This window comes from Lampetra planeri, unplaced genomic scaffold (genome assembly GCF_965212315.1).
Source record: "Lampetra planeri unplaced genomic scaffold, kcLamPlan1.2.h2 scaffold_376, whole genome shotgun sequence".
Classification (NCBI taxonomy): Eukaryota; Metazoa; Chordata; class Hyperoartia; order Petromyzontiformes; family Petromyzontidae; genus Lampetra; species Lampetra planeri.
Window position 1 is genome coordinate 47052 of NW_027615199.1, and position 17796 is coordinate 64847.

At 53.9% G+C, this 17796-nt stretch overlaps 1 protein-coding gene across 1 annotated transcript; it reads left to right on the top strand.

Annotated features, from left to right (window-relative positions):
- Nucleotides 1–2058: 2058 nt before the first annotated feature.
- LOC144740994 (uncharacterized) lies at nt 2059–17371 on the top strand (the record flags this gene model as incomplete). Its single annotated transcript, XM_078623688.1, has 9 exons — nt 2059–2366; nt 4729–4877; nt 5489–5647; nt 7790–7824; nt 8868–9709; nt 11405–11540; nt 13181–13291; nt 14938–15111; nt 17122–17371. Coding segments are annotated over exons 2-9 (1798 nt in total), but the record flags the coding sequence as incomplete, so codon positions are not given.
- Nucleotides 17372–17796: the final 425 nt, after the last annotated feature.

Below are 17796 nucleotides of genomic sequence, written 5' to 3' on the forward strand. Positions count from 1 at the left end.
GCTCTGTGAGTCTCACTGATTAACACTGAACCCTGTGGGAGCCTTAGTCTGGCCCTGTGAGCCTCAGTGATTAACACTGAACCCTATGGGAGCCTCAGTCTGGCTCTGTGAGCCTCAGCGATCAACACTGAACCCTGTGGGAGCCTTCGTCTGGCTCTGTGAGCCTCAGTGATTAACACTGAACCCTGTGGGAGTCTCAGTGATTAACACTGAACCCTGTGGGAGTCTCAGTGATTAACACTGAACCCTGTGGGAGTCTCAGTGATTAACACTGAACCCTGTGGGAGTCTCAGTGATTAACACTGAACCCTGTGGGAGTCTCAGTGATTAACACTGAACCCTGTGGGAGTCTCAGTGATTAACACTGAACCCTGTGGGAGTCTCAGTGATTAGCACTGAACCCTGTGGGAGTCTCAGTGATTAACACTAAACCCTGTGGGAGTCTCAGTGATTAACACTGAACCCTGTGGGAGTCTCAGTGATTAACACTGAACCCTGTGGGAGTCTCAGTGATTAACACTGAACCCTATGGGAGTCTCATTGATTAACACTGAACCCTGTGGGAGTCACAGTGATTAACACTGAACCCTGTGGGAGTCTCAGTGATTAACACTGAACCCCGTGGGAGTCTCAGTGATTAACACCGAACCCTGTGGGAGTCTCAGTGATTAACACCGAACCCTGTGGGAGTCTCAGTGATTAACACTGAACCCTGTGGGAGTCTCAGTGATTAACACTGAACCCTGTGGGAGTCTCAGTGATTAACACTGAACCCTGTGGGAGTCTCAGTGATTAACACTGAACCCTGTGGGAGTCTCAGTGATTAACACTGAACCCTGTGGGAGTCTCAGTGATTAACACTGAACCCTGTGGGAGTCTCAGTGATTAACACTGAACCCTGTGGGAGTCTCAGTGATTAACACTGAACCCTGTGGGAGTCTCAGTGATTAACACTGAACCCTGTGGGAGTCTCAGTGATTAACACTGAGCCCTGTGGGAGTCTCAGTGATTAACACTGAACCCTGTGGGAGTCTCAGTGATTAACACTGAACCCTGTGGTAGTCTCAGTGATTAACACTGAACCCTGTGGGAGTCTCAGTGATTAACACTGAACCCTGTGGGAGTCTCAGTGATTAACACTGAACCCTGTGGGAGTCTCAGTGATTAACACTGAACCCTGTGGGAGTCTCAGTGATTAACACTGAACCCTGTGGGAGTCTCAGTGATTAACACTGAACCCTGTGGGAGTCTCAGTGATTAACACTGAACCCTGTGGGAGTCTCAGTGATTAACACTGAACCCTGTGGGAGTCTCAGTGATTAACACTGAACCCTGTGGGAACCTCAGTGATTAACACTGAACCCTGTGGGAACCTCAGTGATTAACACTGAACCCTGTGGGAACCTCATTGATTAACACTGAACCCTATGGGGGCCTTAGTCTGGCTTTCGTCACGGCATCGTACTTGTCGAACAGGATAAGGGGCCGTCCATAAATGACGTCACGCACCTAGTAGGGGGGGGGGTCAGACATTTGTGACGATGTGTGACGAGGAGGGGGGGGGGTGAAAATGTGACGTCACGTCATCTACGCGCTAGCCGTGAGCGGGAAAAGCCGTTGCCGTGGGTGCGCGTGACGTCATCACGCACAACTCGACAAGCCCACTCGCTCGTGACGTCATCTGCGCGCGGAGCCGTGGGCGGTAAAAGCCGTTGCCGTGGGTGCGCGTGACGTCACCACGCACAACTCTATAAGCCCCTCGCTCGTGACGTCATCTGCGCGCGGAGCTGTGGGCGGGGGAAAAGCCGTTGCCGTCGCAGCGCGTGACGTCATCGCGCAAGCACACTCTCTCGGCGCGTCATCTGCGCGCGGAGCCGTGGGCGGGGGAAAAGCCGTTGCCGCGGCAGCGCGTGACGTCATCGCGCAAGCATACTTGCTCGTGACGTCATCTGCGCGCGGAGCCGTGGGCGTGAAAAGCCGTTTCCGTGGCAGCGCGTGACGTCATCACGCACAACTCTACAAGCACACTTGCTCGTGACGTCATCTGCGCGCGGAGCCGTGGGCGGGAAAAGCCGTTGCCGTGGCAGCGCGTGACGTCATCGCGACGGTTTGCGAGGCCGCCCGCGGTCGCCCGCGGCGTTTTAAAACGAAGCCGCCGCCGCCTCAAACACGACGACAACGACGACAACGATGAATGTTTACACCAAAGTTTATTGATTTTGTTCGTATTAAAATGTAGCTCTCGCTTGAACTAACCGCGCCCCCCTTTGCGGGAATTGACAACAACCAGAACAGCGACGACAAAAACCACCACCAGCATCATCATCACCAGCACCACCACCATCAGCATCATCATCGCCGTAGACGTAAGTGAAGACGATGAAACGCTTTGACGTCTGAGTTGCTTGCAACCTCGCTGAAGTTGCCGTGTTGACTGTTGACTGAAGTGGCCGCCACTTGGTGGCGAACGGTGGTGGTCGTTGTTGCCTTTCTGCAAGTCAACCCATAGCACCTGGGTCTGTGCCGTGACCTGCACCTAGCCTGGCACAGCAGTCAACCCATGGCACCTGGGTCTGTGCCGTGACCTGCACCTAGCCTGGCACAGCAGTCAATCCATGGCACCTTGGTCTGTGCCGTGACCTGCACCTAGCCTGGCACAGCAGTCAATCCATAGCACCTGGGTCTGTCCCGTGACCTTCTCCTCCTGCACCTAGCCTGGCACAGCAGTCAACCCATAGCACCTGGGTCTGTGCCGTGACCTCCTCCTGCACCTAGCCTGGCACAGCAGTCAACCCATAGCACCTGGGCCTGTCCCGTGACCTTCTCCTCCTGCACCTAGCCTGGCACAGCAGTCAACCCATAGCACCTGGGTCTGTCCCTTAACCTCCTCCTGCACCTAGCCTGGCACAGCAGTCAACCCATAGCACCTGGGCCTGTCCCGTGACCTCCTCCTGCACCTAGCCTGGCACAGCAGTCAACCCATAGCACCTGGGTCTGTGCCATGACCTCCTCCTGAACCTAGCCTGGCACAGCAGTCAACCCATAGCACCTGGGTCTGTGCCGTGACCTCCTGCACCTAGCCTGGCACAGCAGTCAACCCATAGCACCTGAGTCTGTCCCGTGACCTCCTCCTGCACCTAGCCTGGCACAGCAGTCAACCCATAGCACCTGGGTCTGTCCCGTGCCCTCCTGCACCTAGCCTGACACAGCAGTCAACCCATAGCACCTGGGTCTGTCCCGTGACCTCCTGCACCTAGCCTGACACAGCAGTCAACCCATAGCACCTGGGTCTGTTCTGTGACCTCCTTCTGCACCTAGCCTGGCACAGCAGTCAACCCATAGCACCTGGGTCTGTCCCGTGACCTCCTCCTGCACCTAGCCTGGCACAGCAGTCAACCCATAGCACCTGGGTCTGTCCCGTGACCTCCTGCACCTAGCCTGGCACAGCAGTCAACCCATAGCACCTGGGTCTGTCCCGTGACCTGCACCTAGCCTGGCACAGCAGTCAACCCATAGCACCTGCTGGGTCTGTCCCGTGACCTGCACCTAGCCTGGCACAGCAGTCAATCCATAGCACCTGGGTCTGTCCCGTGACCTCCTGCACCTAGCCTGGCACAGCAGTCAACCCATAGCACCTGGGTCTGTCCCGTGACCTCCTGCACCTAGCCTGACACAACAGCCAACCCATAGCACCTAGGTCTGTCCCGTGACCTCCTCCTGCACCTAGCCTGGCACAGCAGTCAACCCATAGCACCTGGGTCTGTCCCGTGACCTCCTGCACCTAGCCTGGCACAGCAGTCAACCCATAGCACCTGGGTCTGTCCCGTGACCTGCACCTAGCCTGGCACAGCAGTCAACCCATAGCACCTGCTGGGTCTGTCCCGTGACCTGCACCTAGCCTGGCACAGCAGTCAATCCATAGCACCTGGGTCTGTCCCGTGACCTCCTGCACCTAGCCTGGCACAGCAGTCAACCCATAGCACCTGGGTCTGTCCCGTGACCTCCTGCACCTAGCCTGACACAGCAGCCAACCCATAGCACCTAGGTCTGTCCCGTGACCTCCTCCTGCACCTAGCCTGGCACAGCAGTCAACCCATAGCACCTGGGTCTGTCCCGTGACCTCCTGCACCTAGCCTGGCACAGCAGTCAACCCATAGCACCTGGGTCTGTCCCGTGACCTCCTGCACCTAGCCTGACACAGCAGCTAACCCATAGCACCTGGGTCTGTCCCGTGACCTCCTCCTGCACCTAGCCTGGCACAGCAGTCAACCCATAGCACCTGGGCCTGTCCCGTGACCTGCACCTAGCCTGGCACAGCAGTCAACCCAGAGCCGTCCACACTTCAACGTGACGGGCCTCAAAGTGCACTTAGCCTGGCACAAGCGCAGTTGTGAAGTCACCGCTACTAAGTGGGCTTTACCTGGTAAAAGAAAAATAGTTTTAGTATTTATCTTCTTGGTTCTTTCGGTAGAAGGGAAATAATAAAATAATAAAAAAGAAAACATAATAAATATATACTATATTATTTTATTATTTTATTTATATTTTATTATTTCCCTTCTACGTGACATTACCGAAAGAACCAAGAAGATGAATCCCTGCAGTCACGAAAGCTTTAAATCGAAAGTTTTAGTATTTTTAGTGATTCGCGCTTGTATCTTTCCGACCCCGTGTCACCACCTCCCCCACCCCCCCCCCCCACGTCTGGACATCGGATTCCTCCTGCAGCCGAAACAACGAATCAGACGCTGGCCGCGTGGCAAAAGACGCGGTCTCTGTCGTCGCGATGTTTCGGACGCCGCTGAACCGAGACAACGCCGGGAACGAAGGGGCGGCTCCGAGACTCTGCCCTCCGTGCACATTTTCGACCACCGCAGGTTTGCCCAAATGTTCACGAACAGCCCCCCCCTTTCTTCTTCTTGGTTCTTTCGGTAAAGTCACGTAGAAGGGAAATAATAAAATAATAAAAATAAAACATAAAATATGTTTTCTTTTTATTCTTTTATTATTGATGAAGAAGACGAATCCCTGCAGTCACGAAAGCTTTAAATCGAAATCAGCCCCTTTCTCTCCGTGCTTTGTTTCTAGTAGTGCGTAGTAGTGTATAGTGTAGTGTATAGTGTAGTACAGGTAGTCCCCGACTTACGATGGAGATGCGTTACGACGACCCCATCATAAGTCGAAAATATCGTAAGTCGAAAATGGCCTAGCCTACCCAGGTTCTTTCGGTAAAGTCACGTAGAGGGGAAATAATAAAATAATAAACATAAAACATTAAAATACTTATATTATATTTGTATTTTATTATGTTTTATTTTTATTATTTCCATTTTACGTGACTTTACCGAAAGAACCAAGAAGATGAATCCCTGCAGTCACGAAAGCTTTAAATCGAAAGAATGGTGATAATTTAGCAAAACAGAGCAATTTACAGTACCGTACTGTATGAACTATATGCGTGCGCGTGGTTTTTGTTCCATGTTCGCAGACGCCGCCAGCCTCATCCCTCCGTCTCACTTTGCCACGCCGGCGACCCCCAAGCAACCGGCAGCCAAGTTCGATTCCTTTCTCCAGGAAGTGCTGCACCTCAGGCAGGAGAACGGGCGCCTTAAGGAGGCCCTTCTGTGGACAACGACCGCACCCTTAGGTAGGCAAGGTTCGCAGTGGCCGTGTTTGGAATGCGGATCCAACGCGGCGAAACCCTCGCACAGAGACCCATAGACTCGCATAGAGACCCACAGATTAACATGGAGACGAATAGACTCGCACGGAGACCCATAGACTCGCACGGAGACCCATAGACTCGCACAGAGACCCACAGACTCGCATAGAGACCCACAGACTCGCATAGAGACCCATAGACTCGCACAGAGACCCATAGACTCGTACAGAGACCCACAGACTCACGCAGAGACCCATAAACTTACATAGACACCCATAGACTAACATTAACACCCACAGACTCACGCAGACACCCATAAACGTTGAGTTGCTCGGTCAATGGCCAGGGTCAACGGCCAGGGCGTGGTGTATTCCGCAAATATGCCCGACTGTGAGGGCGGGCACAAGCTGGAGTGAGTAGGTTTTACGTTGAGTTTTATAAGAGCACCACGGGGTGACCAGCCCCTCCCCACCCAGCCCCTCCCCACCCAGCCCCACCCCTCCCACCCCCCACCCAGCCCCACCCCACCCAGCCCCTCCCCACCCTCCCCTCCCCACCCAGCCCCACCCTCCCCACCCAGCCCCTCCCCACCCAGCCCCTCCCTCCTCACCCAGCCCCTCCCCACCCTCCCCTCCCCACCCAGCCCCTCCCCACCCAGCCCCTCCCTGCACGACGGACGGAAAGACACAATAATCCCCTGTGGGCTGGTGTCACCAGGAGGTTCCTACCAGTATGAGCAACTATGAAACAATAATAATGTTTTACCCTTTCTGGCAACAACACAGAAGTTGTGTGTCTCTCTCTCTGTGTGTCTCTGTGTTGTGTGTCTCTCTCTGTGCGTCTCTGTGTTGTCTCTCTCTGTGTGTCTATGTTGTGTGTGTCTCTCTGTGTGTCTCTGTGTTGTCTTTCTCTGCTTGTGTGTCTGTCTGTGTGTCTATGTTGTGTGTCTCTCTGTGTGTGTCTCTGTGTTGTCTCTCTCTGCTTGTGTGTCTCCATGTCTGTGTGTCTCCGTGTCTGTGTTTTGTCTCTCTCTCAAACGTAGTTCTACCTGATGACGGCTGCTTGTGTTGCAATCGAAACGTCGTGTTCTGTTACTTAATTTGTTTTCTTTCTACGTGACTTTACCGAAAGAACCAAAGAGCAATTCCTGCAGTCACTAAAGCTTCAAATCCACTTTGTGTGAAGACGTTCAAACGCCAAATGAAAGCCCCTTGCGTGGAATCAAGTTGCTGCATTAACCGCACGCAAACAATATATGTTATTATATCATGGGACCTCCTTTGCCTTGGCAACAAAACTGATACCTTTTGCAAGGAATCATGCTTACATTAACCACAATACTTGCAGTCAAATGCAAACAAAAGACATTACTCTGATAATTTATGCATTGTCTTTGAAACTGATTGGTCCACACCAGAGACAGCTTTCTTTGGAGCCTAGTCTCATATGGTGCTCGACCAGATGACGCCAAAAGGCGCACAGTTCAAAGACAACGCACTACCAGAGTAATGAGAGCTCAGGGTAAGCAGCTACATCATGGGACCTCCTTTGCCAGTAGCAAAATATACTAATAGGGTTTTCCCCTTTTTTTTGGCAACAAAGCTGATACCTTTTGCAAGGAATCATGCTTACATTAACCACAATACTTGCAGTCAAATGCCAACAAAAAGCAATACTCTGATAATTTATGCATTGTCTTTGAAACTGATTGCTCCACTTTTGGCGCCATCTGGTCGAACACCATATGAGACGAGGCTCTAAAGAAAGCTGTCTCTGGTGTGGACCAATCAGTTTCAAAGACAACGCATACATTATCAGAGTATTGTTTTTTGTTTGCATTTGAAAGCAAGCATTGTGGTTAATGTAAACATGGTTCCTTGCAAAAGGTATCAGTTTTGTTGCCAGAAAAAAGGGGAAAACCCCTATTAGAATATATGGCATTGTCTTTGAAACTGATTGGCCTACACCAGAGAAAGCCTTCTTTAGGGCCTAGTCTCACCAGTGTCAGACCAGGGAACGCCCAAATGCGACCAGCACAAGGAGGTGAGCAGCTACAAAATGGGACGTTTTATTGTGCCGGCATCGTGAGCAATCGTTAATCGTGGAAATGTTTTCTGTTCACTGAAGGTTTGCCGGGGCAGTCGAGACTCGAAGGCGCGCAGGTGAGAATGATAATATTGCTACAGTAATAATAATAATCACAGACAGACTGTGGTCAATCCGCTGCTGGATGAAGGTGACCCTGCAGTGGGGAGATGTTAACAACCTCGCCTGGTGTACAGGAGGTCGTGGGTTCGATCCCAGACCCTGTGAGATGTTAACTAGCTCGCCTGGTATACAGGAGGTCGTGGGTTCGATCCCGACCCTGACGCCTGCTGCTGTAGATTTGGAGTTTGCGTGTCTCTATCTCATCATCATCATCACGGTGGCTAGGAGATGTTAACTACTTCGCCTGGTATACAGGAGGTCGTGGGTTCGATCCCAGACCCTGTGAGATGTTAACTACCTCGCCTGGTGTACAGGAGGTCGTGGGTTCGATCCCAGACCCTGTGAGATGTTAACTACTTCGCCTGGTATACAGGTGGACGTGGGTTCGATCCCAGACCCTGTGAGATGTTAACTACCTCGCCTGGTATACAGGAGGTCGTGGGTTCGATCCCAGATCCTGTGAGATGTTAACTACCTCGCCTGGTGTACAGGAGGTCGTGGGTTCGATCCCAGACCCTGTGAGATGTTAACTATTTCGCTAGGTACACAGGAGGTCGTGGGTTCGATCCCGACCCTGACGATACCTGCTGTATATTTGGAGTTTGCGTGTCTCTATCTCATCATCGTCATCACGGTGGCTAGGAGATGTTAACTACCTCGCCTGGTATGCAGGAGGTCGTGGGTTCGATCCCGACCCTGACGATACCTGCTGTATATTTGGAGTTTGCGTGTCTCTATCTCATCATCATCATCACGGTGGTGAGATATTAACTACCTCGCCTGATGATTATGATAATAGTGATGATGATGATGGTAGTGGTGATGATGATGATGGTCATGAGTATTTTGATAACATTGATGATGATGATGGTAGTGGTGATGATGGTCGTGATGATCACGATAATGGTTATGGTGGTGGTGGTGGTGATGATGGTCGTGATGATGTTGGCAATAGTGGTGACGATGATGGTGGTTGTCACGTCGGACCCGACTGCAGGAGATGCGTCTACCGCACGAAGAGCGCGGGAGAATTCGTAGTGAAGAGCGGGAGAGGGTGCGGAGTGAAGAGAGAGTGCGTAGTGAGGAGAGGGAGAGAGTGAGGAGTGAGGAGAGAGTGCGGGGCGAAGAGAGAGACCGAATATACGGCGAGGAGCTGGATAGAGTGTGTCGTGAGGAGAGAGAGAGGGTGCGGAGTGAAGAGCGGGAGAGAGTGCGTAGTGAGCAGAGAGAGAAAGTACGGAGCGAAGAGAGAGACCGGATCTACGGCGAGGAGCTGGAGAGAGTGCGTAGTGAGGAGAGGGAGAAAGTACGGAGCGAAGAGAGAGACCGGATCTACGGCGAGGAGCTGGAGAGAGTGCGGGGTGAGGAGAGAGAGAAAGTACGGAGTGAGGAGAGAGAGAAAGTGCGAAGCGAAGAGAGAGACCGGATCTACGGCGAGGAGATGGAGAGAGTGCGGGGTGAGGAGAGAGAGAAAGTACGGAGTGAGGAGAGAGAGAAAGTGCGAAGCGAAGAGAGAGACCGGATCTACGGCGAGGAGATGGAGAGAGTGCGGGGTGAGGAGAGAGAGAAAGTACGGAGCGAAGAGAGAGACCGGATCTACGGCGAGGAGCTGGAGAGAGTGCGGGGTGAGGAGAGAGAGAAAGTACGGAGCGAAGAGAGAGACCGGATCTACGGCGAGGAGCTGGAGAGAGTGCGGGGCGAAGAGCGCGAGAGAATTCGGGAGGAGGAGCGGGAGGGAGCTCTCCGCGGAGAGCGGGAGGAGGAGCGGGAGCTGTGTCGCCTCGGGTCCCTGCTGCGGGAGACGGAGCGCCGCGAGAAGCAGCTGCAGCAGGAACTGGGGTCCGTGTGCCCTTCACAACGACACTCAGAGTGAAGGTTTTATGGGTTAGATCGCGTCAATATGAATGCGTCGTGAAACTACACACCAGCAGGTGAAGGCGCACCAGAGGTCGCAAACAGGTTTTGATTCCGTACCCGTACCCGTACCCGGCCGCACCAGGGTCGCAAATGGGTACCCGCACCCGTACCCGGCCGGGTACGGGTACGGGTACCCGTTCCCTATCCGTACCCTACCCGAAATGAGTGACAAACAGTTACTCACCAGTGACTCACGGCCTACCCGTACCCGTACCCGGCCGCACCAGGGTCGCAAACGGCTACCCGTACCCGGTTGGGTACGGGTAGCCGGGTATCGGGTAGGGTACGGGTATCGGGTACCCGGTTTGCAACCTCTGAGGCGCACTCAGCTGCCCTGGGACTCCTGCTTACGAACGAGTTCGGTTCCAGAGGTCTGTTCGTAAGTCCAACTTTACTCCCGTCGATTCTAAACGCGTTGTGCGGCGCGTACACATAAACACGGGGAATGGCTTTAAAAGTTGTATAATCTCCTGTAGATGCCACTGGTTCTTCACGTTCTCTCACTCTCTGAATCATTCTCTACTCTCTGAATCATTCTCTACTCTCTGAATCATTCTCTACTCTCTCAACGAATCATTCCCTCCACTCTCTCCCACTGTGCCGGGTGAGCAGCAACCGTGTGTTACGAATTGTCGTGATAACAATTGCGCACCTGCGTTCGTATACAAGTTCAAGTTCATTTATTAGGTATATAGCCCTGTGAGCCATTCGGCTCTTGAACCGGGTGCAACCGCAACAAACAAAAAACAAAAACATGAACAAAAAACATCTTAAAGTGATTCATCTTCTTTGTTCTTTCGGCAAAGTCACGTAGAATGTAAATAATGAAAATAAAACATTCTACGTGACTTCACCGAAAGAACCAAGAAGATGAATCCCTGCAGTCACGAAAGCTTTAAATCGAAATCTTAAAGTGAATATGTGACTGAGTGCAAACAGAAAATCCGAGAAAAGACAGCAAAATATTGCAGAAAAAAATAATCACTATAAATCCTTTATATGCGTGGCATCGGTTTTATTTTATTATTCATTTCTGTTTTTCTTGAGTAAGAGTTTCATTTTTATCACATTGGTATTTTAAATTAAATATGAAAAAAATGTTTTCCAAAAAAGTGGAACATTTTGAAAGAAAAATTTTCACGAAAATAAATTGTCACGCACAACGAGTCTGTGTGCAAAACGTCAGCTCGATTGGATCACGGGAAGTGGGTTAAAAAAACGACCGAAAGATTTTCACGGTCGTAAGCGCGCAAGCAAGCGAGCAAGTGAACTTAATATAAAGGATTTTAAAAAGCGCCGTACACAAAAATGTGCAAACATCCCAGTGGGATGCAAGTCAAACAACAACAACAACCACAAGACACGTGGGGAGCGGTAGCGCAGCGGTTCGCTCGCCGCGCTACGAGCCCGGCGACCCGAGTTAATTTCCCTCTTCGCCGGTCCCGGACCTCCCCTAGGTCGGCTCGGCCTTAAACGGTTACCCGGGGTACGGCGCGTAAACATCGGCACCGGAGGGGCAGAGCGGTCCGGCTCGTGGTGTCAGCCACGCCGCACTTGCCCCAACGGCCTGTGTGGGCTACACTGTGTGGGGGGGTCGCCTTTGTCTTTGTTGCGCAGGCAGTGCCGCAGTGAGGCCGCGAGCCAAGCGCAGCTGGTGCAGCAGATGCGCCGCTACGTGGGCACCCCGGCACAGCAGCACGAGGAGGAGGAGGAGGAGGGACCCGACAGGGACAGTCTGTTGGCGCGCGTACAGGTCAGTGTGTACGTGCGTGTGTGCGCGCGCGTGTGCGCGTGTGTGTGCGTGCGTGTGTGCGCGTGTGTGTGTGCGTGCGTGTGTATGTCGGCTGGATCGAGGGGGCTAAACGGGCGCGGCACGGGCTAGAGAAGAGATGGAGTGACGTGGTACAGGAGGACTTGGAGCTGAGTGGACTTGCCGATGACTCGTACCAGCGGTGTCAAGATCGGCCTCTGTGGAGGAGGCTCGTGAAGGACGCTACTGGGCAGTTGGAGGGCGGAGGAGCGACGCTCACAACAACGAGCGGAGCGCCGGGTGGCTAAAGCACAGCAAGTTGGTACAGTAGGGGGCAAAGGTGGTGCATCAGCCAGTCATCTCGGTCATCTCGGTCAGTCGACCCGTGGCACCTGCTGGGTCTGCCCCGTGACCTCCTCCTGCCAGCGGGCGTTCGACACTTCACGTAGTAGCCTCAAGGTGCACTTGGCCTGGCACAAGCGTCGTGGTGACGTCACCGCCACTTAGTGGAGAATGGCAGTTGTTGTGTGTGTGTGTGCGTGCGTGTGTCTGTGTGTGGGGTGGGGGAGCGGTGGTGTTGTGGTTAGCGCTACGCTGCGCTACGAACCCGGCAACAACCCGAGTTCGATTCCCGCTCACGGTTAACACCAGCGACGATTATCTGTCTCCCTTGTGTCTCCCCGTGTGTCTCCCTGCATCTCCCCGTGTGTCTCCCTGTGTGTCTCCCCATGTGTCTTCGTGTGTCTCCCTGCATCTCCCCGCGTCTCCCCTGTGTCTCCCCTGTGTCTCCCTGTATCTCCCTGTGTGTCTCCCTGTATCTCCATGTGTCTCCCTGTATCTCCATGTGTCTCCATGTATCTCCCTGTATCTCCATGCGTCTCCCTGCGTCTCCCTGTGTCTCCCCGTGTGTCTCCCTGTATCTCCATGTGTCTCCCTGTGTCTCCCTGTGTCTCCATGTGTCTCCCTGTATCTCCATGTGTCTCCCCGTTTGTGTCTGCCTGTGTCTCCCCGTGTGTCTCCCTGTGTCTCCCTGTCTCCCTGTGTGTCTCCCTGTGTCTCCCCGTGTGTCTCCCTGTGTCTCCCCGTATGTCTCCCTGTGTGTCTCCCCGTGTGTCTCCCCGTTTGTCTCCCTGTGTGTCTCCCTGTGTCTCCCTGTATATCCATGTGTGTCTCCCCGTGTGTCTCCCCGTGTGTCTCCCCGTGTGTCTCCCCGTTTGTCTCCCTGTGTGTCTCCCTGTGTCTCCCTGTATATCCATGTGTGTCTCCCCGTGTGTCTCCCCGTGTGTCTCCCCGTTTGTCTCCCTGTGTGTCTCCGTGTGTCTCCCTGTATCTCCATGTGTCTCCCCGTGTGTCTCCCCGTTTGTCTCCCTGTGTGTCTCCCTGTATCTCCATGTGTGTCTCCCCGTGTGTCTCCCCGTGTGTCTCCATGTGTCTCCCCGCGTCTCCCCTGTGTCTCCCCGCGTCTCCCCTGTGTGTCTCCCTGTGTCTCCATGTGTCTCCCCGCGTCTCCCCTGTGTCTCCCCGCTTCTCCCCCGCGTCTCCCCGTGTGTCTCCATGTGTCTCCCCGCGTCTCCCCTGTGTCTCCCCGCGTCTCCCCTGTGTCTCCCTGTGTGTCTCCCTGTGTCTCCCCGTGTGTCTCCCAGGTTCTGGAGAAGGAAAACTCCCGCCTCCGGGCAGAGTCCGAGCTGCAGTGTCTCCGTCTCTCGTCGCTGTCTCACATCCTGACCACGCAGGAGGCCATTATACACCCACCGGTCAGACCCTCGCTCACACACGCACAGACACTCACTCACGCACAGACACTCGCTCACACACGCACAGACACTCACTCACACACGCACAGACACTCACTCACACACGCACAGACACTCGCGCACGCACAGACACTCACACACGCACAGACACTCACACACGCACAGACACTCACACACACACAGACACCCGCTCGCACACGCACAGACCCTCGCTCACACACGCACAGACACTCACTCACACACGCACAGACCCTCGCTCACACACGCACAGACACTCACTCACACACGCACAGACACTCGCTCACACACGCACAGACACTCACTCACACACGCACAGACACTCACTCACACCCACAGACACTCGCGCACGCACAGACACTCACACACGCACAGACACTCACACACGCACAGACACTCACTCACACACAGACACTCACACACGCACAGACACTCACTCACACACGCACAGACACTCACACACACACAGACACCCGCTCGCACACGCACAGACCCTCGCTCACACACGCACAGACACTCACTCACACACGCACAGACACTCACTCACACACGCACAGACACTCACTCTCACACACGCACAGACACTCACACACACACGCACAGACACTCACTCACACGCACAGACACTCACTCACACACGCACAGACACTCACACACACACGCACAGACACTCACACACGCACAGACACTCACTCACACACACACAGACCCTCACTCACACACGCACAGACACTCACTCTCACACACGCACAGACACTCACACACACACGCACAGACACTCACTCACACGCACAGACACTCACTCACACACGCACAGACACTCACACACACACGCACAGACACTCACTCACACACGCACAGACACTCACTCACACACGCACAGACACTCACTCACACGCACAGACACTCACTCACACACGCACAGACACACACTCACACACGCACAGACTCTCACTCACTCACGCACAGACTCTCACTCACACACGCACAGACACTCACTCACACACGCACAAACCCTCGCTCACACACGCACAGACACTCACTCACACACGCACAGACCCTCACTCACACACGCACAGATACTCACTCACTCACGCACAGACCCTCACTCACACACGCACAGACACTCACTCACACACGCACAGACCCTCACTCACACACGCACAGACCCTCACTCACACACGCACAGACACTCACACACGCACAGACCCTCACTCACACACGCACAGACACTCGCTCACACACGCACAGACACGGGTACGGGTACCCATTTGCGACCCTGGTGCGGCCAGGTATGGGTAGGCCGTGAGTCACTGGTGAGTAACCGTTTGTCACTCATTTCGGGTAGGGTACGGATAGGGAACGGCTACCCGTACCCGGCTGGGTACGGGTACGGGTACCCATTTGCGACCCTGGTGCGGCCGGGTACAGGTACGGGTAAGGAATCAAAACTCGTTTGCGACCTCTGCTCCCCAGCGCTGTTCGCCCCCCCCCAACAACAACACCAACAACAACAACAAAAACGTCATCACGAACGGTGACGATGCTGGCCACTCCGACAGCAGCGCCAGTCGCAGAGAGGAGACGCTAGCGCATCCTAATCTTGTGCGCGCGTGCGTCGGACCCAGGCGGCGAAGGGTGACGACCTCACCGCTGGCGGCGACGGGGACGGGCGGCAGGCACCGCCGCCGCCGCCGCTGCTGCTGCTGTCGTGCTGGCGTCAGAAAGCCTACGCTCTACTCGTGCAGCTCAGCTGCCAGGAGGCGCGGCAAAGGAAGGAGGCGAGAGAGCGACAGACCGAGGTACGCTAAACGACGGCCGCCGATCCGACAGCGAGCGGTGGATGGTCGTTGTTGCTCGGCCCGAGGCGTCGGTGGTTTGTCAGCGGTTGGAGGAGGTAGCGTCAACGCCCTGCGAGTGGCCGGATGATTTGTGGACGCGAGTCTGCGTTCATAATCAACGTTTGTTGGGTTTAGATCGTGGCGTTATTTATAAATGTGTCGTAACCCTCCACCACCCGACACGGCCAATCAGTAAAAAATTTACCCGTAAAAACAAAGTTTTTCATTATAAATCCTTTATATGCGTGGCATCGGATTTATTTTTTTATTCATTTCTGGTTTTTCTTGAGTAAGAGTTTCATTTTTATCACGTTGGTATTTTAAATTAAATATGAAAAAAACATTTTCGTAAAAAGTGGAAAATTTTGGAATTTTTTTTCACGAAAATAAATTGTCACGCACAACGAGTCTGTGTGCAAAATGTCAGCTCGATTGGATCACGTGAAGTGGGTTACAAAACGACCGAAAGATTTGCACGGTCGTAAGCGCGCAAGCAAGCAAGCAAGTGAACTTAATATAAAGGATTTTAAAAAGTGTCACGTTGACAAAAGACAAAATAGTTCACTGCTTTAGCCCACCGGTGTGTTGAAGCGTGAAACCACAATCCTCTTGGTTCTTTCGGTAAAGTCACGTAGAAGGAAAACAATAAAACAATAAAAATAAAACATAAAATAATTCTCACGACGTTTCGGCCACAACGCAAGCAGCCGTCTTCAGGTGGAGAACAGGTCTGTCAAGTAGACAGAGTCTGAAACCACAATATTTACAATTTTTGGAGTTCACTGGCAATGTGTACTCAAATTGTAAATGTTGTGGTTTCACGCTTCAACACACCGGTGGGCTAAAGCAGTGAACTATTTTGTCTTTTGTCAACGTGACACTTTTTTAAAATCCTTTATATTAAGTTCACTTGCTTGCTTGCTTGCTTAGGACCGTGCAAATCTTTCGGTCGTTTTTTAACCCACTTCCCGTGATCCAATCGAGCTGACATTTTGCACACAGACTCGGTGTGCGTGACAATTTATGTTCGTGAAAATTTTTTTTCCAAAATGTTACACTTTTTAGGGAAAAAAAAAATTATATGTAATTACCAATTGCTTAATGGTGCAATGCAATCATCTGACCCATAGGTGGCAGCCATCTCAAGCCAGAGGACGAGAGGACTCTAGCCGCCACGCATATAAAGGATTTATAGTGAAAAACTTTGTTTTTTACGGGTTAATTTTTTACTGATTGGCCGTGTCGGGTGGTGGAGGGTTACGACACATTTATAAATAACGCCACGATCTAAACCCAAAAACGTTGATTATGAATAATATTTGGTCGCGAAAGCCTTACGTGTTAAAGTGAGTCTGTGTGTCCGTGTCGGTGCGCTGCGAACCCGGCGACCCGGGTTCGATTCCCGCTCACGGCAAACACCAGTGACGATTATCTGAACCGGTTCTGGGGCCTCCTCTAGGTCAACTCGGCCTCAAATGAGTTACCTGGTGTAGCGGTGGTGTAGTAAACGTGTGTGTGTGTGTGTGAGTCGATATTTGTGTGTGTGTAACTTCATGTGTGTGTATCTAAAGTCCATGTCTGTGTGTCTGAGTCCGTATGTGTATGTAGGCCAATGTGTGTGTGAGTTTATGTGTGTGCGTGAGTCCGTGTGTGTGTGTAAGTCGATGTGTGTGCGTGGGTCCGTGTGTGTGGGGAGCGGTGGTGTAGCGGTTAGCGCGCTGCACTCCGAACCCGGCGACCCGGGTTCAATTCCCGCTCACGGCAAACACCAGTGACGATTATCTGAACCGGTTCTGGGGCCTCCTCTAGGTCGACTCGGCCTCAAATGAGTTACCTGGTGTAGCGGTGGAGTAGTAAACATCGCCGTGGTGCTGGCCACCCACCACCCTCGTGTTCCGCGCCGTCGCTCGCTTGCAGCACTTGCCCCGACAGCCTGCTAAGGCTATACGGGGGATCTTTGTCTTTGTACAGCTGTTGGAACTGCAGCAGGTCCTGCGGAGGAACGAGGGGCAGGTGAAGATACTGGAACTCGGCCTCTCCGACCGCACGGCCGAACTGAAGCTGCAGACCATCAGGGCTCAGGGTCTGCAGGAGGACCTGGACGCGCTGAGGGCAGCGGCCCAAGTAGCGCAGCAGAGAGCAGCGCGGGCAGAAGCGGCGCTGCACAGACTGCAGGAAACAGTCAGCAGGTCGGGAACCCCCCCTCCCCTCCCCCCTCCCCGCCCCTCCCCGCCCCTCCCCTCTCCCCCTCCCCTCTCTCTCCCCGCCCCTCCCCCTCCCCCGCCCCTCCCCCTCCCCTCTCTCTCTCCTCTCCCCTCTCCCCCTCCCCCTCTCTCTCCCCGCCCCTCCCCCTCCCCGCCCCTCCCCCTCCCCTCTCCCCCCTCCCCTCTCTCTCCCCTCCCCGCCCCTCCCCGCCCCTCCCCCTCCCCTCTCTCTCTCCCTCTCCCCTCTCCCCCTCCCCTCTCTCTCCCCGCCCCTCCCCGCCCCTCCCCCTCCCCTCCTCCCCCTCCCCTCTCTCTCCCCGCCCCGCCCCTCCCCGCCCCTCCCCCCTCCCCGCCCCTCCCCCTCCCCGCTCCTCCCTCCCCCTCCCTCCCTTCTCCCCCTCCCCTCTCTCTCTCCCTCTCCCCTCCCCGCCCCTCCCCCTCC